The sequence below is a fragment of the Sceloporus occidentalis genome, unplaced genomic scaffold, assembly GCF_023333645.1.
Source record: "Sceloporus occidentalis isolate IW3139 unplaced genomic scaffold, rSceOcc1.0.p SCAF_10, whole genome shotgun sequence".
Classification (NCBI taxonomy): Eukaryota; Metazoa; Chordata; class Lepidosauria; order Squamata; family Phrynosomatidae; genus Sceloporus; species Sceloporus occidentalis.
The window spans coordinates 22,954,938-22,979,341 of record NW_028316990.1 but is presented as its reverse complement, the minus strand read 5'-3'; the positions used below and the strand labels follow the sequence as shown (position 1 = coordinate 22,979,341).

Sequence of the window (24,404 nt, the reverse complement as noted above, 5' to 3'; positions counted from 1 at the left end):
ACGCCTCGGCTCAGTCTTAAGACTCTCGCCGCCATTGCGCACCAGGCTCCTCCCATTGCCCGCTCCCATTGGCTGAGCCCTTCCACCCGCGCGCTCATTGGCTGCCATAGCCGACTAGCCCCGCCTACTCGTCCTCTTCCTCCTCCTCCTTCAGGTGAGCCGAGGTGAGAGGATTTCCAGGCCGTCCTCTCATTGGCTGAGCTCCTGTGCCGACGTCACCGCCTTGGCCACGCCCACCCTCCACTCGTCGGCGTTGTTATGACGACACGGCCGTAAAGCCGCCATCTTGGCGGTTGCGGCGCCTTGCGACATGGAGGAGGCCGCGATGGCAACGGGCGATGGGCTTACGGCAGCCGTGTCGGCGGGGCGGGAGCGCGACTCGGAGGCGCCGGCGGAGCACGCGAACCACGCCGCCGCCTTCCTCGGCTTCCCTTCCGCCTTCGACGCAGACGGTAAGGGCCTGTTTCGGAAGGGGGGGCGATGGCTCCGCTTCCCGGTCCGTAAGCGCCCCTCGGGGGTTAAAACGGCTTCCTTCGGGGCCTTAGGCTGCCCTCGATGCTTCGGAGGCCTTTCCCGTTGAAAGCCGGTGCGCTTCTATTCGAGACAATACGGTACTTTTGCCTCGCTGCGCTCTATTCGGGGCGTTACGGTACCTCCTGCGCATGCGCAGTACGGGGAAACCCTGTGAGAAGAGTTCCCAGCCTTTTGGCCTCCTTCAAGGTGATTGGGACTTCACTCCCATGATCCCTGGCGGCTGGCGGGGGATCCTGGGAGCTGAAGTCCAAAACAAACAGAGGAGCAAAGGTGGGGAACCCTTGCCCTGTGGCAGCCATTTATGTGGGAAGGCCCCATTGCTTTCCCTTGAGTGGTCCTTGGAACCGAGTGCCATGCTGCCTTTGGCAAAGTTGCGCTAAGCACCCAGATTCTCAAAGTGGGATTGATGCCTTCTCTTTGAGCCGCAGATGAAGACGACCGGCACAAGTGCGGACGCTGCCAGTCCGAGTTCACTTCTCTGGAGGAATTTGTGCAACACAAGTTGCAGAAGCTTTGCCAAAGACAACAAAGCGAAGCGGCCGCTCCATCAGCAACAGCAGAAAACCAGGCAAGTCCCCGAAGGCAGGAGCTGGGCAAAGCCCTGGATGGGTCCGGCTCTGGTGGCTGGGATGCTCCTTCTGGGGGGCAGCGTGCTAATATTGCCCATGTATTTGGGGATAAGAGTCACTCTTAGGCTCCATAATGGAAAGGCAAGGAGGTGACAGACGATGAGCGGCCGATCCAGATTTAGAAGCTTCCGACAGAGTAAGCATCTTGCATTCTCTAAACTCACTGGGATTTCGTAGGTTCACGGACTAAAGCTCTCTTTTGCGTTTTCAGGTGATTTCTTCTATTGAGGAGCCCATAACTGTGACTCACATCGTTGTTGAAGCTTCTCCGATAACAGAAGAAATCAGCAATGCATCCACAGTTGTAGGTAAGTAAGCCACCTTTTGCAAGTTGTCTGTGTGACAATTAATAAAGCACCCGACATGGACATTTTACATTGTCCAGGTGGTTTCATTTTGCATGTGCGTCGCATTAGTTTTGAATTTAGGAGTCTTCTGAAACATGTCGATCTCCTTTTTGTGGTACTAAGCTTGCTCTTTCCATGCGATTTTTTGCCTCTGGTACCAAAGTTTCCCTTAAAGACCTCGTGGCTAGGAATACATCTGCTTCGTTGACTGTCATCCTTCGGCTTGTGAAGGAGAGAATAGGCTGGCCCAGCTCCATCAGGGCTAGCCTGGAGACTCCTCCCTCCATAACTGTCATCTTCCGGCCTATGAGGGAGTTGACTAGGCAGGCCCAGATCCATCAGGGCTAGCCTGAAGAAAGAGGCTCCTCCCTCCTTTACTGTTATCTTTCGGCCTGAGAGGGAGTTGACCAGGCAGGGCCAGCTGCATCGGGGCTAGCCTGGAAGAAGAGACTCCTCCCTCCATAACTGTCATCTTCCGGCCTGCAAGGGAGTTGGCCAGGAAGGCCCAGCTCAATCAGGGCTAGCCTGGAAGAAGAGACTCCTCCCTCCATAACTGTCATCCTCCGCCCTGCGAGGGAGTTGACCAGGCAGGCCCAGTTCCATCAGGGCTAGCCTGAAGAAGAAGAGCCCTCCCTCCAGTCCATCTGTCTTGGTCCAGGCCTCAGAGGAAGAGAAGAATGCTGGACCTCATCCCCTTTCCCATCACCATTCCCTTCTCCTTTTGTGTCGTGTCTTTTTAGATTGTAAGCCTGAGGGCAGGGAACCGTCTATTATCCCCTCTGTTGTAAGCCACCCGGATTCCCAGTGATTGGGCGGCATATAAATAAATCCTATTATTATTATTATTATCATCATCATCTCAGGTATACCTGCAGTAATATAGTGATTTGGGGCATTCAGAGAACATTTGATAGAATCACTTATTTAAGGTTCCTGAGTCATGGAGTCACAGATATGATGGGGTTAGATGATGTCGGACAGATGATGGTGGAGAACAGCTGCGGTGTTTCTCGCCATTGTCTGAAATGGCAAGTGCTGCTGGGAGTTGCAGTCCAGTACTATTGCGTGGAAGGATGGGGTTTATGCTTCCCAAACCACGACAGGAGGACATCTCCTCTTAAGGATAAGTAACTGGTAAAAAAAACATTTTTAGTCAGTCATGGCAATGTACAGAACATAACTCTCTGGTGTCAAGGGCTTAACTCTGTTGGGATCTACTTTTCAGATAGTGGGCACATCAAAGAAGTTATTGTAGCTGGCGACCATGTCTTTGAATGCTCTAATGGCCACATCGATGGCAGTCTTGGAGAGGAAGAGGGCAGTCCCAGAGGCCCAGAAGAAGAAGAAGAAGAAGGTGTGGGTTCTGTGGAGCTCATCAAAGTTAAACTGTTGGTTAATAAGGAAGGCCGCTACGTGTGTGAGCTGTGCCACAAGACATTTAAAACGGTATGCTGGAGATTCATACCACATCCTGCATGTTTTGTTGTTAAGTGGCATCAGGTTGGCTTTGAGATATGCTGACTTTGAATGAGAGATCTCCAAGAAACACTGCTACAACAGCCTTGCTTCGCAGCCATGGCTTCTTTGACCGAGTCAGTCCACCTTTGGTGTGGTCTCCCTCTTTTGCTACTGCCTTATTGAGCATTATTGTCTTTTCTAATAAGTCGTGCCATCTTATGTGTCCAAAATAGGACAGCCTAGTCATTTTAGCTTGCTAGATCAATAAGACCATTCTGTGACACTTTAGTTTATTTATATGTAATTAATGCCTCTTAGCGTGCGACACAGAAGGATTGGGTATATTGCTCTATCGCTAGAAATTCAATACGAGTTAATATTCTGAGCTGTGGTGTGCCTGGCACTTTCATGGAGATTTGCTTCCTCTTGCTGTAGGCCAGCATCCTCAAAGTTCACATGATTACTCATAGCAGCAGGAAGGACTACGAGTGCAAGTTATGTGGGATGTCTTTCAGGACCAAAGGTTCGCTGATCCGACACCATCGCCGCCATACAGGTGAGCAGGTGGCTTGCTTTGTGTAAAATAGGTGCCAAGGTTTGACCTTTTACTTTTACTGCCATTTTTGTTTTACTTCTCAACCTCTTCAGACGAGCGTCCATACAAGTGCAAGAAATGTGGGAAAAGCTTCCGAGAATCAGGAGCCTTGACACGGCACCTGAAGTCCTTGACTCCCTGCACTGAGAAAATCCGCTTCAATATGAATAAGGAGATCGTTGTCAGCAAAGAAGAGCTAGCCACAGGTGAGCTCTGTCTTTCGTTTTGGGATGTGCTCTGGATCTCTGGGGGCCTGTTTGGGTCCATCTTTGCCTCACTGGTCACCCTTGGGCATGTTTTAGCTGTTTCAACTTATTTATTTGATTTATATCCTGCCTTCCAATATAAACTAGAACATCAAAAATAAGGTGGAGTGCAAAAGTTTTTTTTTAATTACATCACTACATTTAGAGCATTAAAATGAAAACCAAACAGTCAGTGTGTGTGTGTGTGTGTATTATATACTAAAAACTGTCTACATCCTGAAGGTGAGATGATTTGTTAAAAAACCACCTTGGCAATCTCAAGTCCTTTTCAGTGAAAACATACATTGTGCAAAATGGAGATGATTCTTCTGAGAGGAGTTCAGTTTAGCTTCGCCTGTGCTTCCTAAAGTGGGGGCAGTGAGGAGCCAGATTAGGAATCAAATGTTCAAGTCTTCGTTGGCTGGGGAGGATCATCAAGAAGCATTGCATCTTTGGGAGCCAGGCCGCTGGATTAGATGTTACCTGTGTCCTCTTCTCCTTGAAGAGCTCAACAGCTCCGGCACAGAAGAGGCCGGGCTCGCCGCGTCTGTGGAGTCCTCGCCTGTCATCCATCTTGTGACAGACGCAAAAGGCAACGTCCTTCATGAAGTCCATGTCCAAATGCATGAGCTCCCTGTTTCGGAAGCAAAGGCCTTAAACCAACAGGTTAGTTTTTCCCTGTTAAGAAATACCACAAATGTTTCACATACACAGAGGTACATCTGTGTTTCTGATTCTTTTGTCTCTGATAGAGACAAAACGCCTGACTACTTGTGAGGGATGAACTGGAAAGACAGTTGTAAAGAAGACAGATTTTAAAAAGGGAGGGCTGGCTGCAGGTGTAAAAAGCTGTTGTAAAAAGGAGGTTTACTGTCAGACTTCGTTAACGGAGTTTGTATTTCCACCAGCCTTCAAACCCAGAGGAAGTGCCTCCTGTTGGCGATGATAATGAGAACTTGCTTAGAGAAGCCATGAGGAACTCAGGGATTGTAATCGAACGGGTGTCTATGGAGGACAGGGCCAATTTGGATGAAGCCGCCGCTGTTTCCGCTGGAGAGGAACTGAAATGCGAAGAGGTGGAGGCGCAAGGGAAGCTCTGCAGAGAGCAGTATGTAGAGACTGAGCAAGTAGAAACGGTAAGTGCCCATCCCAGCAATGGCCTGCCCTGCAGTCTGCCTCTCCTGCAGACTGGAAGCTTGTTGGTATGCACTGCTGCCACAGGACACCAGAAATCTGACTTGCCTTTGTGTTTCATGATCCTGCAGAAAGTCCTTATGCTTACCTTCTCCTTTCATAGCCAGAAACAGAAGCGACTGATGAATGCAAACGTCATGTGTGCCCCTACTGCAGCGAAACCTTCAGGGAGCCCAGTTCCCTTGATCTCCACATCAGCGGTCATCTAGGTAATGCTGGTTTTCCATAGAGTTTTTTTTTTTACAAACAATTCGCTTTCAATGGATGCAGCAAGGTAACAGTGTGATAACTAATTGGCAAGTTTTGCAGGACATGAAAATGATCTCTCTTTCTCATTCAGACTGTTGCATATTATGTTGGGGAACTGTAAAGCAGAAAGCTGCAGATCGAGTTGTAGCAAATGTCTTCTTAGTGATATTGACATACGTATTTTGAAACACTGAGGAGTGGTGTTCCTGCCGAATGCCACAGATGAAAGATGTTTTAGATTTGTTAATTGTTTAGCTGAAGATCATATGATTTATTTTTAAATTTAGTTTTTGCAGATGATATCTAGTCTTTCTGCAAGGGTCAGTACTGGTATTTTCAGTGAAATGAAGTAGCAAGCCTGAGGCAACGGTCCCCTTGCCCACAGAGAAGGATTCTTCTGAGCCATTAAAATCAAATTCTGAAGGTTTCAAGGCAGTTCCTTCTTTGACACGCTGTCGCCTTGCTCTTAAGAAGGTGGTAAGAATCCTGGACTTCTGCCCTCACCCTTTTGATTTGTGAAATATCTTTTCCGTCCTTCCCTCCCAGATTACAAGCCTTTTACTTGTGAGGAGTGTGGCAAAGAATTCACCAAAGGCTACCTGCTGAAAAAGCACCAGGAAGTGCATGTGAACGAACGGCGGTTCCGTTGCGGGGAATGCGGCAAGCTCTACAAGACCATTGCGCACATGAAGGGCCACCGGAGGGTACATTCGGACGAGCGGCCGTACGCTTGCCCAAAGTGTGGCAAGAGGTACAAGACAAAGGTAGGTGCTCCCTCGCCTCTCAGGGGAGAGGGGTTATCTCTCAAAGGACTTCCATTGCCTGTGGTGATTTGAATGCTGTTGACTTTCTGTGGAATGCATGGAAATAAGCCCTTAACACTCCCTGAAATGAATTGCTTTTAAGCGCTGTGTGCTGTGCTGGGGAGCCTCTTCATGTTCCTGGTTCTCAGGGAAGTTAATGACAGGTGGAGGGCTGCTCAGTCTCCAGCCATGGAAGTGTGCAGCTCCGCCCTGAATCCTTCCTTTTCCACTATCTTCCTCTCTCTACAGAATGCCCAGCAGGTCCATTTCCGGACACACCTGGATGAGAAGCCCTACATCTGCCAGTTCTGCAGCCAGGCTTTCCGGGAAAAGGGCTCCCTGGTGCGTCACATCCGCCACCACACTGGTGAGAAGCCCTTCAAGTGCTACAAGTGCGGACGTGGCTTTGCAGAGCATGGCACCCTCAACAGGCACCTGAGGACCAAAGGTGAGGGAGTGCACCTGTAGCTTCCAAAAACAGTGAGGCTTTGTTTCACATTCCTCTCTCACCACTTCATTGTAACACCTCTGCAGTGTGACAGCAGACTTTGTAGCTCAAGAGGCACAGTGTTTGGGGAGTATCTGGGAAGTATTTGCAGGGAGTCTCCAGAAGCAGGAGAGGATGGAACTTGCCCATGTGAGTGGTGAGGTGCATTGGTGCCTTATGCACTTTGTTGCCCTTCCCTGTAATTAATTAAGTCAGAATAATCCGAAATAAGAGTACACTCAGAATCCTGGTGCTGACTTGTGTGCATGTTAAGCTCTCCTATGGAAGCAGATGGACATTTTTGTTTGAACATCCACATTCAGGTCTTTGTTGTGGAGATGTGCATGTGGTGCCATTGTGCACACAGATCTCTTGGCTGTGCATATAAATTATGGTTGTACATTCGGATGTGCATTCAGTTGTGCAACACTGCCATCCCACAGAAGAGTTGCATATCACTATTAATGTATACTTGGGGGATATTTAAACTGTGCAATCCCAATGTAAGATCTTTACCTGTGTGTTTTAATTTACCTTTCATTTTGTCATTATTTTGGCATGCCTTAAAGGCAGAACTAACACTTTTCCGTGTCTCATGTTGTTGCACTAGGTGGACATTTCTTTCTGCTGTCAACTGAGTGATTTCTGACCTGTGTTTCTCTCTGCTTTTGCCAGGCGGGTGCCTGCTTGCTTTGAAAGAAGCTGAAGAAGCAGTGGTCTCAGAGGAAGGTCAGTCAGCGGACAGTTTGGCTGCAACAGTCTTTTCTGAAGATCCCCCGACTGTCCTGGTGGAATTCTCTTCTGTAGTGGCAGATACACAAGAGTACATCATTGAGGTAACTGAGCAAGACAGGAGCGGGGAGAACCGTCTCTGGAAAACTAGCGCTTCCTACATGGCAGATTTTTGGGGGTGGTTTGCCAAGGACTTGGAGGACCCTTCTGCTGCTTTGGTTCCATTCACTCCAGTGAACAGAATGGAATAGAATCCACTGAGTTGGAAGGGACCCCCAAGGGCCTTCTAGTCTGCCATTTTGGTTGCCCTCCTCTGGACACACTCCAGTTTGTCAGCATCATTTTTGAATTGAATTTGAATAGCCAATGCAAAACAAGTAGAGTAGGGTTGCTTGCAGTTCCTGACAGGGACATAGTTTGTTGGCTGAGGGTATTTCTTACAAGCTAACATATTGCTCTTGTGGGATGTGTATTCTTTTTTAAAGACAGCTACTGAGGACATAGAATCCAGCGAAGCTGCTGAAATAATAGAAGGAACGAGGCATGAGGTAAGTTGCTCTTTGGGGATGCTCCTGCTTTTTGTTTTGTTTTGTTTTGGTTCTTGGGTCATTAAATACTGGAAGGGACAATTTCATAGATTAAAGCAGATATTGCCAATGCCAGGGAAATCAGTTGGTTTGGTTCTAAATATTACTTCACAAATTGGGTTTACTCTTTGGATTATCTGGGGAAGAGCTTGACGTCGAGTTCTGGAAATCCTGATGTATGAAAATACATCAGAAATAAATAAATAATTGTAGCTCAGGAGTGCCCTTTTTCTTTGTGTGCTGCTTCCCTGATAAGAGGAGGCATGGGAAATATCTTCATACCAGGGCAGATGGGTTTCTCCATCTAGCTCAATATTGTCCGGGCAGCAGTCCTTCCCCAAGGTGGCCTTAGGCAGCGGGAGGTCTTTCCCCATTACCTACTACATGATCCTTTTGTCCGGAGGTATCTGGAATTGGGCCTCTGTACATGCAAAGCATGTGCTCTACAGTGATGTCGGTAGCTGAAAGTTGTCCAGCAGATTGTGAACCAGGCAAACTCTGGCCATGAGATCATCGTCCAGAATGTCACTGTAGCTGGATTGTTTCTTGGCCTTTGGCTGCCACTTTTTACAGCTGTATCTCTTTGTACCATGAATAAAAGCTATTAGCATTTCATGAGGCAGACTGATTCATGAAAGATTATGCTTAAGATGTGCTGAAAGATTAAAACCTACACTGGTCTAAGCTGATGAATGTAATTCAGGCTTGAGCTTATGTGAATCCTTGATGTGCTTTCTGTCTCTCCCTCCTCATTTAGGTGGACAGTCACATCATGAAAGTTGTCCAGCAGATCGTGAACCAAGCTAACTCTGGCCATCAGATAATTGTCCAGAAAGTCACTGTGGCAGAAGGTTCTGCCATGACCCCTGACAGTACTGATGCAGACACAATTGCCATTGCCACCCCCGAGAGCCTGACAGAGCAGGTGGCAATGACTCTGGCTTCCGCCATCGGCAAAGGAGCTGTCCTGGCGACAGAGGGCAGTGGTGAGGCCGAGGAGGCAACAATGACCATGGTGGCCTCTGAAGACATTGAAATAATGGAGCACACGGGAGGAGAGTTTGTCATCGCCGCCCAGGAGGAAGAGGTGGAGATTCAGACAGTGATTGTCTAGGGCTGCCCATCACCTCCAGGTTTGGGGAGATGGCAGCCAGGAGAGAGCCATATTTTAGGGCTCCTGTGCACATGGGCTTCCATATGTATGTGAGAAAGGCTGGAGTTGGCTGTGCATGACTAGCAGATGAGAGCCGGTTTTATAAGCACCTCTTTGCAGCCTGTGGGAGAACCATAAAGTCCCTTGATGTTGTTGGATTGCAATTCCCAAAATTTTGCCTGGGGGATGCAGTCCATCAGCATCTGGAGGGCCAAGCGGTTCTTCTTAACACTTCTCATCAAGCTGCTGTTTGCTGAAGCCATGCCGCAATGGAGCAAAGCACTTTATCTTAGTTTAGAGGGGAAAGCCAGGGAGGGAAGGCAGGGAGAAGTTTGCAGGGAGACTTTGAGTACGCTCCTTACTGTGGCCTGCTACCTGCCTTTCGTACTGTAGTCCCCAAAAGTATGGAATGTAAGCTGCTTGTCAGGAATGTGAATCTTAAAGAAAGGTTTGGATATGCTTTACGACATAGTATTATAGATTATTTTGAGAAGTAAAGTTCTGGAAACTTACAGAAAAGCCAGACTACATTTCTTTTGTAACCGTGTGTTTTTTAACTGCATATTGTACAGTCCAGATTGTAAATGATTTTTAATGCATAGTTTTTTTTACACAATCTGATGTAATAAAGAGACCTATTCCTAGCTGAAAGCTTTTAAGAAAGTTGTCACTTCTCTCCTTACAAGACACAAAGTACCACCACATTTCACCAGGTCCCTTATGTTCAGATTGAACTGCTGTCAGCAAGATCTGGACAGTCTCTTGGTGGTACAGGCACTTCATCTTCTCTTTTTTGCAGCGCTCATCGGGGGCCTGGCAATTTCAGCTATATTGCCCCAGACCCCTCTAGAGTAAATGCTTTCATAGTTTCTGTGCTCGTTGCATGGCTTTGGGCAGGAACACTTGTGTCTTGGTGACTTGAACCACTCATTGCTTGTTTGGTTGGTCAGGACCAGGTACAGAATAAAGCAAAAATAGGCAGCCAGAATAATTGAGTGAACAACGACAAAGCCAAGCATGAAAACAATCCTAGGGAAGGTCAGGAAAAGGTGCTGCAATGAAAGGGGGAAATACAGATATGGCTGGAGTCAAGCAACATACAATCTAAACCATCCTTCCTTGGCTGCTTCAACTAGTTTATGCTAATGTCAATTTCTCCCTTCCTTGGAAAATACACAGATAATTAACTATTTGTAGTTACAATAACTGGGACCCAGCTTTGGCTTAAAATACAGTGTATAAAGAAACAGAAGAATTACTCAAATAAACAGGTCAGTAGTTCCTCAGAGAAACACACTATCTTTTTCTTACCTTTGGCTTAAGCAAGAGGAGATGGAGAAAGCTAGACATGATAAAACAACTTTCTCAAGATACTGCAGCCAGGTCTTCTTGATTACAAAGAACATCCATTTAGTGTCATTATGTTAGCAGAATACTTGGTTTCCAAATCATAGACTATAAAAGCATTATTTATTTGAGCTGCCCTAGCACTGCATGCAAAGCTCAGTAAACCACTGTACAGATTTAATGAAGTAAGATCTTAGGATCATACAGTCAAGCTCAATAGAGTTGTTTCCCCCAGAACTCCACAGCTATCAATGTAGGTACTTGCTATTAATTGTTGATCAACAATTACCTGAATTAGGAAGAAGGCATCAACCGGGTGCTCTTGTCCATGGTCATCAATATAATGTCCTAGCATCAGGTTTGACAAAATGACCACTTGGATAAGGAAGGTGGCCGTTAAGGCTGTGATGGAAGCAGCCATGGCGGTCAAGGTGAGAAGGTAGATAAGGAAGTACCTGGTGTTGAATGCACCAATGCAGTTGTTGACCCAAACACAGTGATGATCAAAGCGATGCACACAGACATTGCACACACCTGAGAGAAGGCAGAATAAAGTAAAGTTTTTTGGTTTTCAAGAAACAAGCCCTTGCCACCAAGGAACAAAAAGGTAACTGCAACATTTGAGTTTAAAATATTCCAGTAAGACACAAGGGCATGATGTGAAGGGGAAAAAATTGCATCCCTTCAGATGCTGGACTGGGCCTCCCATTGGCCCCTAGCCAGCACAGCCAGTAGTTGTACGGCAGAGCCACACAAACCATCCGTGGCCTACTGGCTCAAGAAACAAAGACCAAGTCCTTCTTACCGCAGTGCTTTGACCGGGCAGGTTTCCTCACTTGGCAGGTAGGGCACTCGACTCCCATCTCAAACATCACGCCGTCATAGGGATAGGCAGAGAGAAACACATCCTGGTTGGATTTGGTTATTGTACCTGAGGACACAAAGCATCAAATATGTAACAAAGATGGAAATTCCTGTTGGTGACACCATGGAGGTCTGTGTCTTGCCTGCTGATAGAATATCATCATCATCATCTGACTTTGAATCCAGCCATGGACTATCACTGGATCGAGGTGTTTGTTTTCCCCAGTTAAGACCATAAAGCCAAAAATAGAAACATCTTTGAAATCAAATTCATTCCTCAGGATAAATGAGTTTCCTGCCTTTGGTAGATGTGAAGTGACTGAATGAGGAACAGGAGCCTTTTGTTACAGTATAGTGTAGCCACAGGTTTAGCACCACACCTTTTCTGAACATGGGTTTTATCAGGCATGATGACCATCGTTCAGTTTCAGGAACAAAAGTGACCTTACCAGGATCAGTCTTGGTACAAAGAATAAAGAAGCCAGTGTTCATAATCAGCAAAAGGTAAGGCAAGAGGAGTGACGGAATGCCAATCTCCAATTCCTTGCAGTAGCCAAAGACTTCCCAGGTGAACTCGCCATAAACCAAAGCCTCCAAGGTCAAGTGCAGGACCACAAATAAGCTGTTTCTGGAAGAGGAGGAGGAAGAAACAGAAAAAGAGGCTGGTGATGTTTTCAAATGGCAACTCTACAGTACTTTCAAGGTGAGAATAAATTGTCCTCAAGAAAAAAATAAGCCCAAATGGCCCAATTAATTCTTTTGAGCTGGAATTTTCTAACAGGTCCTCTAAACTATTCTGGTTTAAATATGCTCTGATGCAATTCAAACCTTACCTAGGCATAAGTCCTATTAAAGTAGGTGAAAGGGGCCTGCTTGATAGTAGGTAAGTGCAGGATGGCACTAAGAGACTACAGCTGTGTCTTCAGACTTATGTTTGCTCTGCAGCCCAAGTGTTCCTACTGGGTTCCTTCCATAAGCAATGAACAGATAAACTAAGCAGAATCAAAATCTTAACATGACATGCAAACTGGGACCCTTGGCCTGTTGTTTTCCTAACAAGTCAGAGTATGCAACAAGGAACTAGAGTATTTTCATTTAAGCCATTGAGCAAGGATGAAACTTTTCAAGCCATTTTGCAAACTCATGGATTCTTTGCAAAGAGTACCAGCTGGAGGAAAGAAAGAAAGAATGGAGGAGCAAATGAAACAACAGACAAACAATACCGGGTGTGGAAGAGTCCATGAAGCACCCTCTGAGCAGCTCCTTGAACCTGGGCTGGGATTATATATGAAATTACCTGCATCGGGAAAGATAATAAGTAGACGTTCAGAGAAAGAAAAGGGGTGAGGAAGGAGAAAGCAAACACTACCCATCAATAGTTATAGTTGCTCTTGTGGTGACAGAACAGGTGCTAGATGGACATCATTCTAATCTGGTCCTGAAACCAAAGAATTAAATAGTTTGTTGCTGACATTATGGTTTACTACTTGCAAACAGTAACTGAAAATGGAATCTTGTTTCAGGATTGGACTACTTCAAACTGCATCACCCCAAAACTATGCATAAGGAAATCAGGCATGTCAAGGAGACTAGTTCAGAATCGCTTCTGCCTAACATCTGTGTGTAGGGTTTCTTTCCCTTAGTATGGAGAAGCCAGAACTTTGAACAGAAGCCAAAATGACTGAACTGAGGCTGCCATACTTTGGACATTTCTTGAGGCAACATGATTAATTGGAAAATACTATGAGGATGGGTGAAGTTGAAGGTAGTAAGGAAAGAGAAGGACCACACATTACAGATGGAAGAAAGCCATGGCCCAGAGTCTGAAAGATATGTGCAAGATGGTTCATACTAGGATTTCTGGTGTGTGTCCCTCACTCATAGGGGCTCTATAAATCAAAGCTCACCGGATGGCACATGTTTAAAGGGTTGTTCTAAACTGGATGAAGCAGCCTCACTAATTGATTGTCTTGTAGTCAGAAATAACAGGAACGACTCAGGGAGCTGGGGATGTTTAGCCTGGAGAAGAGAAGGTTAAGAGGTGATATGATAGCCCTGTTTAAATATTTGAAAGGATGTCTTATTGAGGAGGGAGCAAGCTTGTTTTCTGCTGCTCCAGAGAACAGGACCCGGAACAATGGATGCAAGCTCCAGGAAAAGAGATTCCACCTCAACATTAGGAAGAACTTCTTGACAGTAAGGGCTTTTCGACAGTGGAACACACTCCTTCCTCGGAGAGTAGTAGAGTCTCCTTCCTTGGAGGTCTTTAAGCAGAGGCTAGATGGCCATCTATTGGGGATGCTTTGATTTGGATTTCCTGCATGGCAGAATGGGGTTGGACTGGATGGCCCTTGTGGTCTCTTCCAACTCTATGATTCTATGATTCAAACTTTGGCACACACAAAGCATGTCCATTTTCTAGCATGAAAACTGAATAGCATCCACACAGGGTCCGTGATTTCCTTTGATTTTCAACACAGAGATGCAAGAATGGAAGAGACATGCAGACTGAATGTTGGTAAGTAATGGGAGAATGGTGGAACATAAACTGATCTGTGAGGGTGCTAGAAACGGCGATGGTAAAAGTAACTCCAACCTTCCTTTCCATTTGATTGTGAGGCCTATACGTGGGCCACGCGTGGCAGGAGAGCTGGAATACAAGGGAGAAGATGAGGGAGCACAACACGACGCCGTTAACCTTTTACATTTCTTACCTGAGTTGTCCAAGTGAAAATTCTTGAGGGGAAGCCTTGCTTCCTTCCAAAATAGACGCAGGCAAGGAGGAAGCTCAACAGAACCAGACCCACATAAAGGAGGAAGAGAACGAGGAACTCCATCTTGCCTTGTAAAAACAGAACAGTTTATCAACAAGAAGCCTGTCCTCCCCCGCTTCTCTACTTGAAAAGATACACAGTCAAAGGCTTTCACAGCCAGCATCCATAGTTTTCTGTGTGTTTTTTGGGCTATGTGGCTGTATTCTGGGAAAGTTGATCCCAGACGTTTCAGTGTTATTGAGCAATTGGGAGGCAGCTCTGAAAAGGAAAAGCTGAGGGGACAACAATCCATGTAATTCATGAGCCCCATCTAACGTTGGCCGGTTTCTATGTCACAGTCTGGAGCCTTTTGGCTGCTCATTCCTGTCAGCTTTCCCTCTTCTCTTCGCTTGCCTGGCCCCACAGTGTGAATATCCTGGCTTATTAAACCATAGCTTCCTAGGGAACTGTAGTTCAACAAGCCAAGTGAGCAGTAATAGACATAGGATCCAGTTTTAGAAATCATTGGATATTTAGCTGTGAAGTCTGGACTTGCATTTGAACAGTCACTGCGCTGATGGTCTCCCAAGGAAAACCTATGCTAGAAGTTTACTTATAGTCTCAGGCTGCATCCGCACTGCAGGATTAATGCAGTTTGATACTGCTTCCACTGCCGTGGCTCCATGCTGTGGGATCTGTAGTTTGGCGTGGCACCAGAGCTCTCTGATGGGAGAAGGACAAACATCTCTCAGAACTACAGATCCCAGGATTCCACGGCGCTGAGCCATGGCAGTCAAAGCAGTGCCAAACTGGATCATTTCTGCAGCTTGTGAGGGGATACTGGATCCTAAAAACATAACAATTGTTAAGTTACTGAAGAATCCCAGCTCAGCCATGAAAGTCACTGGATGATCTAAGGCAAGTCACTCTCTCTCAGCCTCAAAGGAAGGCCATGGCAAACCCTATATGATGAAACTCCGCAACGGGGTTGCCTTAAGTCAGAAACGACTTGAAGGCACACAACAATAACACCGGATTCCCAGTGATTGGGCGGCATATAAATAAATCCTATTATTATTATTAACAGTCCTGATCATCATGTAGGTTTTCCTCTTTCCTTGATATCACTGGGAAGACTTATTCAGAGGCAGCCAAGCAGTTGGCCATATAGCAAAGTACAATAATGTCACCAAACCCACAAAACAGGGGTACCTTGGGTCGGCCGATTAAAAGGGCGGATGTTTTATGGACACGGGCTGTTGCTGTACTTTATTAAGGAGACTCTCTCCCACAGGAAACGGTGCAACATATCATCATCATCCCTTCGACTTGTTGTTATTATTATTATTTGTATCCCACTCTTTTCCCAGAGCAGTTCTGGGAAAAGAGTGGGATACAAATAATAATAACTCAGAGTGGCCTCACATGATCAAAAGGACAACAGTACAATAAATACACGGAAAAGAGGTACTGAGAAAGCTGAACTCTCTTGGGTGCCTTCAAGCAGTTTCCCCCTAGCCTGGGTTTTCCCTTGGCCAGGTTTGCCATTGCCTTCCTCTGAGGCTGAGAGAGTGTGACTTACTCCCCAAGCGGGACTCGAACCCTGGTCTTCCAGAGAAAGAGGAGATGCTGGGGTTACCTAGCAACCGCGCCAACAGCGCTCCAAAACCAAACAAACAAGCCGCTCTTTGCTCACGTGATTCCAAACACGGGCGCCGCCATCTTGCCCAGGAGGCGGAAGTGGGTCGGGATCAGAGAGAGGCGCGTCCTAGAGCGTCTCCCCGCGGCCCGGTTGCCCTGGCAACGTCGACGCTAACGTAACGCCCCAGAGAATGCCCGCGCTGCCTGACGTCACGAGCGCCCTTAGCCAATCAGCTTCTGGATGCCGAAAAAATGCAAATTAGAGTACTGAGGCTAATTACTTACAAGTAATTCCAAGACGTTACTCTTGGGATGACAACTCCCCAGCCAAGTTACTTTTCAGGGCTACAGATAAGAAAAGATGATGATGATGGTGATGATGATGATGATGATGGTGATGGTGATGATGGTGATGATGGTGATGGTGGTGATGGTGATGGTGATGATGATGATGATGATGATGGTGATGGTGATGGTGATGATGATGGTGATGGTGATGGTGATGGTGATGATGGTGATGATGATGGTGATGATGGTGATGGTGATGGTGATGGTGATGATGGTGATGGTGATGATATACCTGTTTCAGCTCCTGTGTGGAAACTGCCAGGTTTTGCTCCAACTTCAAAGGATTTTGTTTGTTTTATTTAAAAAGCAAACAGGAAAAAATAAAACACACGCCAAGGAGACCTAAAACAATAACGCAACAAGACAGAAAGAGTTACACAAGAAGCAACGCAAAGCGTGGCTCCATTCCACCCGCAAACCTGCTATAATCTCCATTGCTTTGTGTGTGTGTGTGTGTGTGTGTAGATATATATAGATAGATAATCCAAATCCTCTGTCCTGTATCACAATTCTGCATTCATATATAAAACTTTATCAAAACGTGAGTCTTTTTTCAACAAAGGAGGCTGCGAAAATCAGTAAAATAAGGATATATTACTTAATTTAAAGCATGAAGGTCTTAATGTCAGGAAACTGGGGAAGTTATTTCATGGACTTTTGGAACTTTGAAAGCCATGGATGGCTTTTGGACTACAGATCCCATCATCCCTCGCCAGTGGTTACTGTGGCTGAACTGCTTAGCCTCTAAGGTGGTTTGTCTGGTTAACCTAGTTAGCCTAACTCTGGTTAGTGGCCAGCCTAGGTCTGCATCCGCACCGCAGGAATGATACCGGTTGACCCTGCTTCAACTGCTGTGGCTCAGTGCAATGGAAGGAACTTGTCGTTTTGTGAGCCACAACATGCTGGGATTCCTGCAACTCCCATAGCATTGGGCCATGGAGGTAAAAGTGGTGTCAAAACGGATTGTTTCTTCAGTGCGGATGAAGCCTAAGCGGGAAGGAAGCGGCACGGCTGTTGTGCCTGTGCCCTGGCTGCCCTGCGAATGACTGCCCTATTAGGTTACCATCCCTGGATAGAATTTGCCATAGAAACCCTTGGCCCCACAAGAGCTGTAACTGATCCAGGAGCACCAAAGAAGCCGCCACTGCCGCCGCAATGGCTTAGCTGGGTCCAAGAGCCTCTCCTTGGAACTGCTGGACTCACAAGAAAGGTAAGCAGTGCACAAATGAATGCCCACAAGTGTGTGTGTGTGTGTTGTGTGTTTGCATGTCTTCAGCAAGGAGAGGACAAACACCACAAGCCACATCCTAAGCTTCTTCTCAACAGCACTCCTGGAAATAAGAAGGGTAGTGCAGATATGAGGCTCACTGATGCTGGAACAAACCACCATGGTCGGGTCCGGAGTCCTGGTCCAACCCCAAAACCATTACGCCACACAGGTTCCCAATTGTTTTGCGCCTTCATACCATTTGCAACGTAGGGGGACCCATTACTAGGATTTTTCTCGGTCAGGTTTATTCAGAGCACATTTGCCATGGCCTTCCTGAGGCTGTGTGGCATGGCCAATGCCACATAGCAGATGTCCATAACCGAGCAAGGATTCGAACCCTGGTCCCCAGAGTCATAATCCAGCACTCACAACACTAAACCACGCTGGCTCTTGAGTGACACACTGTTGGTGACCATCGCCACGTCTTGTGCAGCGACCACATTCTCTTTCCATGTATTTGAGATGCTTAACCTTTCTCTTGAGCAAATATTTGCATTCTAATGTAGATGGCCTTTAAATATTCAGTAAATTAAATCCTTCTTTGTTATAAAGCAGCAACCTTTTTTTCTTTTGCCATAACTTTCCCTTTAATCCCCATAGTAGGGCTTGGTGGGGGTGACCTCCGGCCTCACTGTCTCTTTCTGAAGCCCCCTGCGGTTCTCCTTCTGCCCAGACCCCAGGGAGGCCCTTCTCTTTCTGCATTAGCGTCTTTTTCAATTTGCACACACCAGACCAGGGCTGGCATCTAATCCAGTTTAGCTCTTGACAGGTGCTAATGTGTCTTAGGGGTTTCCAGAACCAGATTGCAGACAAGTTGGGGACACGGCTGGTGCATAAAATAGTCGGCAGGTTTCTCTTCCTTTACAAATATTTCTGCAAAGTAAGCAAAGGAAGAAAAGGGGAGGGAAGGGGAGGGAGGGAGGAAGGAATTTGCCTACGAAATTCCTTCCAGTTTGAGGGGGAAATCTAAAAATACCCAACACAGAGCTCAAGTAAACTGCATGCTGGATTTGCAAAAACTTGGTCCGGCCATCCTTGCACTCCAGAGAGACAATTGCATTTGCATTGTGGCAAGTGAGGATTTGGGCAAAAAGCTGCTGAAGAAGTGGAAGTGGAAAGGAAACCACGACAGTCTGGACACTCCAGCGAAATGTCGGCGACTTTGGCCAGACCTCAGACGAATTCCCATGGCCAGGAATTTCTGTGAGTTTTCTGTAGACCTGGGAACAGGGATGGGGTCTAGAAGAGGCTGGTTCCCCTTGGATTGTTGTTGTTGTGTGCCTTTGAGTCATTTCCAACTTATGCCAGCCCTAAGGTGAACCTATCATAGGGTTTCATTTCCTTCGGAGGGGGTTTGCCCTTGTCTTCCTCTGAGGCTGAGAGAGTGGGACATGTCCAAGGTCAACCAATAGGTTTTCATGGCCAAGCAGGGATTCAAATCCTTGTGTTAGAAAGCTGTCTTCTGAGTCAGGCCAAGAGTTTGGACATTAACTTTTTTGAATGAAGGGTACCAGAATTGTCCGGGCGACTCAGCTGCAGGATTTCAGGTGGGCTTCTTTCCCACTTGGAGCTCCTGAGGAGAAAAAGATGCCAAAACCTTTTACAGGTGAAAGTCATGTCCTACCATTTATGTGTCCAAGGAACCTAGGAATGTCTTATATGTTGAGTCAGATGTTGAGTTATATACCGGATTAGATTATTATCTTGTATTGTCAACTTGGACTGGCAGCCATGGGCTTTCCAGGTTTCAGAAAGATTTGTTCCTGAATATTTTCAAGCCACGGATGTTTCAATCTGTGGATAAAGAATCTGTGGATGTGGAGGATATGGCTGTCTTAGACTCATAGGATCATAGAGTTGGAAGGGACTCACAAAGGCCCCACCATCAAAACACTCCCAATAGATGGCCATCCAGCCTATGCTTAAACACTTCCAAAGAAGGAGAATCCACCATCCTCTGAAGCATATTATTCCACTGTTGAACAGCTCTTCCTAAGGTTTAGGTGGAGTCTCTTTTCCTGTAGCTTGAATCCATTAGGTCCTAGAGTCCCTGATGGTTCAATGAGTCTACTTTGCTAGGGGTTGACCATTGGGTTTAGGCCACAGTCCTTGGTTTGGAGGGGGACCTGACCTCTTTCTGGGTCCGCTTTCTTTCTCCAGTCGCAACCATGCCCACCACCAACGAGAGATGGCCAGAGGAATTTGGCTTTAGGATCAGCGGCAGCGGTCCCTGCTACATCATGGCCGTGGACGATGGGAGCAGCGCCCAGGTAGCCGGACTCCAACCAGGGGACCAGATCCTGGAGATCGAAGGCCAGCCCGTGTCAGCCATGAACTGCGAGGCCTTGGTGGCCCTGGCCAGGCAATGTGAGAACGTGCCCCCCAGCATTGGGGTGGTCTCCCGCATCCAGCAGGTGGACCTCCGGCCGGGTCAAGAAGGTCGCTTTGGCTTCACCTTGGCCTGCGATGGAGGGCCTCCTCTGCAAGTGGACACTGTGGCCCCAGCATCTCCTGCCTCTCAGTCTGGACTCAAAGCTGGTGACTATGTCCTTGAGGTCAATGGGATGCCTGTCAAGGTTTATGAAGAGGCGGCGGCCATGATCCATGCCTGCCAAGGCCAGGGACTCCGGCTGGGATTTCTCCGGCTCAGTCGGTCCCAGACGCGGCTAGCAAGCAGTGATGTCCGGGAATTTGTCCAGAGTGCGGATGCCATTCACCAGGAGCGGAGGCAGAAGGCCAGAGAGTTCAGCAAGAAGGTACATCAAGGATGATAAGGATGCGCATGTGCATCTGTGGCGGGTCCCACATTGGCAGGATTGTGCATCCACTCTGGGTTTTAGTCCAGGCTTTAAAGGCATCAAACTTAATTTTGGAGGGGGGGAAATAGAAACAGTAACTTGGACAGCTCCTTTAAAAATCAGACTAAGAGGCTGCATCCGCACTGTAGAAATAATGCATTTGACATTATCTTAACTGCCATGTCTGAATGCTATGGAATTCTGGAAACAGTAGTTTTGTGTGATATTTAGCCTCCTCTGTCAGAGAGCTCTGCTGCCACAACAAACTACAGATCCCAGGATTCCATAGCACCGAGCCATTATTATTATTACTTTGATGGAAAAGATTACTTCTCTGAGTCCTTTCACAGCCTCCAATTCTTGCAGGGCTGCTAAAAACCAATTAATCCTCCCATGTTGCTAGGTAGTTGTTAAAGTTTGGCCATGATGTTGGTGAGGACTCTAGAATCCATCGCTCTGGTGGCAGAGGACATTGAAGAGAGAAATCACCATATATATAGTACACTGGGGTTGTCCAGTTGGTTAAGGCTACAACTCCCATCTGCTGGAGGCGCATTGGCCGATAGCCAGGGATTATGAGAATTTTAATCCAAAACATCTGGGAGGTTCCAGGTTGCCTTAGAGGGTCCAGCCCTCTAAACCCCAATTTTTCTCCAGCGCAGATTTGAACATGCTTTGCTATAAATAGACCAAAAAGAGAGAGAGAGACAGAGAGAGAGAGAGAGAGAGAGAGAAAGTATGAAAGCCTCTCCATCTCCACTGTACTCTCTGCACATTAACAGCAAATGCTTGCAAAGCAACAAGCAATTTTGCAAACACGCATCGTGTCTTGCTGCTTTTAAAGCCGACCATGGTTGCTTGTTAGCTTTTTGAAGGCCATCATATTTCCATTTCAAAGTGGCATTAAAAGAAAAAAAATCTCACAGATTTATTTATCTTTTAAAAAGAAAGGGATGGGAAGGTAGGACTCTGGCAGAAAGAGAAGAAGAGTAAGATTCTGCCATTCTCAGATATCAGCAGGATCCATCTCATCCTGAGGAATGTTTCCACGTTAATCTTTGCTTTAGGTCTTGTCAGGCAGCTTTCTTGCATGCTGAGTAGCTGGAGTAGTAGTTTTACAAAAGCTGTTATATTTATGGCAGGAATACCAAAAAGACAGAGATAGCTCTCCCCTGGTTCCTTGCTCCTTCACATTATCCGAGTCTTGGCATGAAAAGCACAAGGCTTTCTTCAAAGTCTCTGCCTCTCCAGAAGTTTCTGGCTGTAGTCTTATCGGTATCTTACACTTGCGTTAATCTTCCTGTGGATCCAGGTGGACATTTATTGTATGTCCAGTGTGGGACGTCTATGTTCGCTTCCAGGTCACAGAGACAGAGTGACTTACATGGCACCATTTTGCATTAAACATGGATTTGCATGTGTGTTTGGTTGTGCATTTGGCAGCACTTTTGTCATGCAACTGGGCATCCAGTCCCAACTAGGGTAGACTCATTTGACAGCTGAGCTCTCTGACAAAGAAAGCTAAAAAAAATCCCAACAATTCCTAAAATTCCATAGCATAGAGCCATTGCAGTTAAAGTGGAGTCAAACAGCGTTGTTTCTGCATTGCGGATGCAGCCCTTGAACCACCCTGGAGAAGGTATCGTTGTGTCATCATCCTCATGCCGTAGAGTAGAGATGGGGAATGTGTAAGCCCTATGAACTGCAACTCCCATCATCCTTGATTATGGCTGGATCTGATGGGAGTTGGAGTTCAGCAATCATCATCTGGAGGGCCATTAATCCCCACACAATGCTGTTGTTAGAAGCGAAGGCAGAAGGGAATGAAATGCAAAATGTGCATGGCCTGTGAGAATTCAATTAGAGCTTAATTGTTTGCAAAATGAGAGCAACATTTGGTGCCAATGCATTAGCTTAGCAGCTGGCATAGGAAAGAGGAAGCCTCTCCTCCTTGTTCATCCCCCAAAATGAATAAAGTCAAAAATCCAGATGAACAACTAACTTCACAGACTGGAGTGTCTTCCTTTTGAAACACCTCTTTGGAAGATCTGCCGCTTGCAGAAGAGAGGCAGATCCTCCTCGGAGACAGAAATAATCTCTTGCAAAAACTTGGTTTTTTAAAAAGTTGCCCTTTAAAATGTCACTTCTGTCAATTTTGGTTTGCCCTACATAGAAACCAGAAGGGTATTGTTGTCGGCAGGTAACAATTGTGAGCAGCAGAAGATAGTGTTGAAAGATGGAACGGGACGATCCAAAGTACCGGTTTCTCATCCTTGAAGCCACTGCAAAAATCCCAAAATGAAGGCAGCCAGAAATCCATTTCTCATTATATTTTTTAAGAAAGGTGTGGTTAAAAAACTATAAAAAAGAGAGCTTGAGCACTTCCACTTTTGTTGAAATGAAGAATTGCCATTCCCAGAAGTATCCAGGAGTTGCAATGATCATTTTCATTCCTTGAAAATTGGTTCTGAGTGCATGGATCCAGGAGAGAACTAGAGCTCCCAGGAACAGGCTTTTGGGGGATTAGTGTGGTGCCAATTTGGCCTCTCATTCCCACCCAGTTTTTGGGCATTGTAGACTGATGCCTCATCTGTACTGCAGAAATAATGCAGTTTGATGCCACGTCAACTGTTCTAGTTCTATCCGACGGCATGCTGGGATTTGCAGTTTCTCTTAGGCAGAGAAGGCTAATATCTCCCCAAACTACAAATCTCAGGCTTCTATTTCATGGAGCCACGGCAGTTAAAGTGGTGTTGAACTGGATTATTTCTGCAGTGCAGATGAGGCCTGAGAAATTCCTGGTGCAACTCCTTGAGTTGTGAGTCTATGCAGAAGAAGCAGATGCTATGCTATCCTATTAATTAATTAAGAAGTTAATTAGGAGGTGATGGAGAGACCCCCAGTTTGCTGTCCTTGCTCCAGATGGAGTGACTTTGAATCCAGTCCCCCTTGTGATGCAGTTGCGCTTGGAAAGGGTTGCGTACCTTGTGGTTTGGAGATGTAGGTTACCAAAGCCTGTGATAATTGACTTTGGAGTGCCTCAAAGTGGGACAGCGCAGGGGTGGGCTGCCAATGAGTCCCTTTCTTCTGCACATGGATGTGCATTGCAATGCTCGTTCCACTTTTTCATAGCCTTTTTGGTGCTGCTGATGGATTGCACACTGCAGGGGAAAGACCTGCTGCTCTCTTGAAATCACAGTAAATCTGTGAAGGTCAGATCTGGACACTGAAGGGAGCAGATTGGAAATCTCTTGAAATGTGATGCTGGGGGAGAGTTTTGTGCATACCATGCATACCATGGATGCTTAAAAACAAAAGTATCCAATAAATGGGTCAGAGAGCAAATCGAGGTAGAACTCTCCTTAGACACCAAAATAGCAAAATGAGATGGTTGTATTTTGGTCCCTTGGTATACAATACAATGGCATAATAAAATGGTGTCCCTTATATAAATGGCAAAATCAAGGTTTGCTTTTTGGAATATATATATATATATATATATATATATATATATATGGGTATTTTCAAGCCATGGATGCTTCAGTCTGTGGATAAAAGAATCCGTGGATATGGAGGGCCGACCATAGATTGGACACCTTCCTCATAAATGGGTTTTTGGAAGGAATCTCTCATTGCGTGGAAAGCTTACTTGGCTACATCTATTATATATACTATTGTCTGTCAATGTTTGAAAACTCTATTGTTCTATAGTATCTCAGGGCATTGTACAATAAAATCAATTTTAAAAATACTTTTAAAATATTTCTGCAACAGCGAGAGTAACATAAACAGACAACAAATATATTAAGTTAAAACAAACCAGTTTAAAATCTGTTAGTTTGGGTGTCCTGAGCTGAAGCCATGGTGAGGTCTTTGGGTATGAAGTCTCTAAATCCATAGGTTTTCCATCCTTCCTCCATGTCCTTGTTGTACCTGATGGTGCTCCTGGCAAGTCAGATGGACTATGATGTTCTGGATGAAAAAGCACACCTGTGTGAGAGTGTGACATCTTCCCTCTTTTGGATTTTTCTGCTGTAGCAACCATGGATATGCCATCTTTTACTTTCTCCCTGTTTCCATCGCAGGTGCAAGAGATCCTGGGAGACCAACCAGAACTCAAAGAGAAGATGTTCACCACCCTCAAGCAGTACGCGGCCGAGAGGAAGGTGGACTACTTGGCTTATGCCCTCGCCATGCTCCTCACCCAGGACTCCCACCAGCTCCTCATAGACAATATCAGGTACGGATGCTTTGGGTGGCCTTCTGCACTGGTTTTCCCACTCCTATCATAGCGGAAGACATGTGGAATGTCTTTGTGGAAGGCAGATGAGCTTGAGTTGTCTTTGCAGATGGCAGATATGTCTATGGAA

The 24,404-nt window shown here is 46.2% G+C and overlaps 4 protein-coding genes across 10 annotated transcripts in view; 3 read left to right on the top strand and 1 right to left on the bottom strand.

The window, feature by feature from the left end:
• The first annotated feature begins 58 nt into the window (after positions 1-58).
• Positions 59-9,664, top strand: E4F1 (E4F transcription factor 1). 2 transcript variants are annotated; one of them, XM_089539727.1, is made up of 14 exons: positions 59-452; positions 963-1,102; positions 1,375-1,471; positions 2,736-2,956; positions 3,404-3,524; positions 3,617-3,769; positions 4,314-4,474; positions 4,717-4,944; positions 5,106-5,211; positions 5,798-6,015; positions 6,304-6,502; positions 7,217-7,377; positions 7,759-7,821; positions 8,618-9,664. In XM_089539727.1, exons 1-14 carry the CDS (start codon positions 311-313, stop codon positions 8,972-8,974), a joined length of 2,367 nt encoding a protein of 788 aa, XP_089395853.1. In that variant the 5' UTR covers positions 59-310; the 3' UTR covers positions 8,975-9,664. The 2 variants fall into 2 exon arrangements, with proteins under 2 accessions (XP_089395853.1, XP_089395854.1); XM_089539728.1 differs by having other exon boundaries at positions 361-586.
• Positions 9,559-15,820, bottom strand: ZDHHC4 (zDHHC palmitoyltransferase 4). Of its 6 annotated transcripts, none has more exons than XM_089539732.1 (7): positions 15,617-15,820; positions 13,939-14,066; positions 12,448-12,521; positions 11,674-11,852; positions 11,166-11,291; positions 10,650-10,894; positions 9,559-10,065 (listed from the first exon to the last, which is right to left on the bottom strand). In XM_089539732.1, the coding sequence occupies exons 2-7, from the start codon at positions 14,059-14,061 to the stop codon at positions 9,793-9,795; spliced, it is 1,020 nt and encodes a 339-aa protein (XP_089395858.1). In that variant the 5' UTR covers positions 14,062-14,066; positions 15,617-15,820; the 3' UTR covers positions 9,559-9,792. The 6 variants fall into 6 exon arrangements, with proteins under 6 accessions (XP_089395858.1, XP_089395860.1, XP_089395859.1 ...); XM_089539734.1 differs by having other exon boundaries at positions 13,939-14,061; positions 15,617-15,810; XM_089539733.1 differs by having other exon boundaries at positions 15,674-15,810.
• Positions 15,821-18,365: 2,545 nt separating this feature from the next.
• LOC149306181 (delphilin-like) lies at positions 18,366-20,007 on the top strand. The gene is made up of 2 exons (XM_089540846.1): positions 18,366-18,439; positions 19,397-20,007. The coding sequence occupies exons 1-2, from the start codon at positions 18,424-18,426 to the stop codon at positions 20,005-20,007; spliced, it is 627 nt and encodes a 208-aa protein (XP_089396972.1). The 5' UTR covers positions 18,366-18,423.
• The window catches only part of GRID2IP (Grid2 interacting protein), a 34,475-nt gene continuing 29,910 nt past the window's right edge, over positions 19,840-24,404 (top strand). The window contains exons 1-2 of the mRNA XM_089539801.1: positions 19,840-19,992; positions 24,120-24,274. Coding sequence (XP_089395927.1) covers positions 24,162-24,274 — 113 coding nt within the window. The 5' untranslated portion in view covers positions 19,840-19,992; positions 24,120-24,161. The remainder of the gene's footprint in view (positions 19,993-24,119; positions 24,275-24,404) is intronic.

Bases quoted from the DNA above. Each gene is read 5' to 3' on its own strand.
- E4F1 (XM_089539727.1), top strand. From the start codon at position 311: ATGGAGGAGGCCGCGATGGCAACGGGCGATGGGCTTACGGCAGCCGTG. The intron at 3,770-4,313 runs GTGAGCTCTGTC...TTCTCCTTGAAG, and splicing joins CAAAGAAGAGCTAGCCACAG to AGCTCAACAGCTCCGGCACA. The intron at 4,945-5,105 runs GTAAGTGCCCAT...CTCCTTTCATAG, and splicing joins AGACTGAGCAAGTAGAAACG to CCAGAAACAGAAGCGACTGA.
- ZDHHC4 (XM_089539732.1), bottom strand. From the start codon at position 14,061: ATGGAGTTCCTCGTTCTCTTCCTCCTTTATGTGGGTCTGGTTCTGTTG. The intron at 11,853-12,447 runs GTATTGTTTGTC...CTCCTCTTCCAG, and splicing joins CATGGACTCTTCCACACCCG to AAACAGCTTATTTGTGGTCC. The intron at 10,895-11,165 runs GTAAGAAGGACT...GCCTTCTCTCAG, and splicing joins TGCCCGGTCAAAGCACTGCG to GTGTGTGCAATGTCTGTGTG.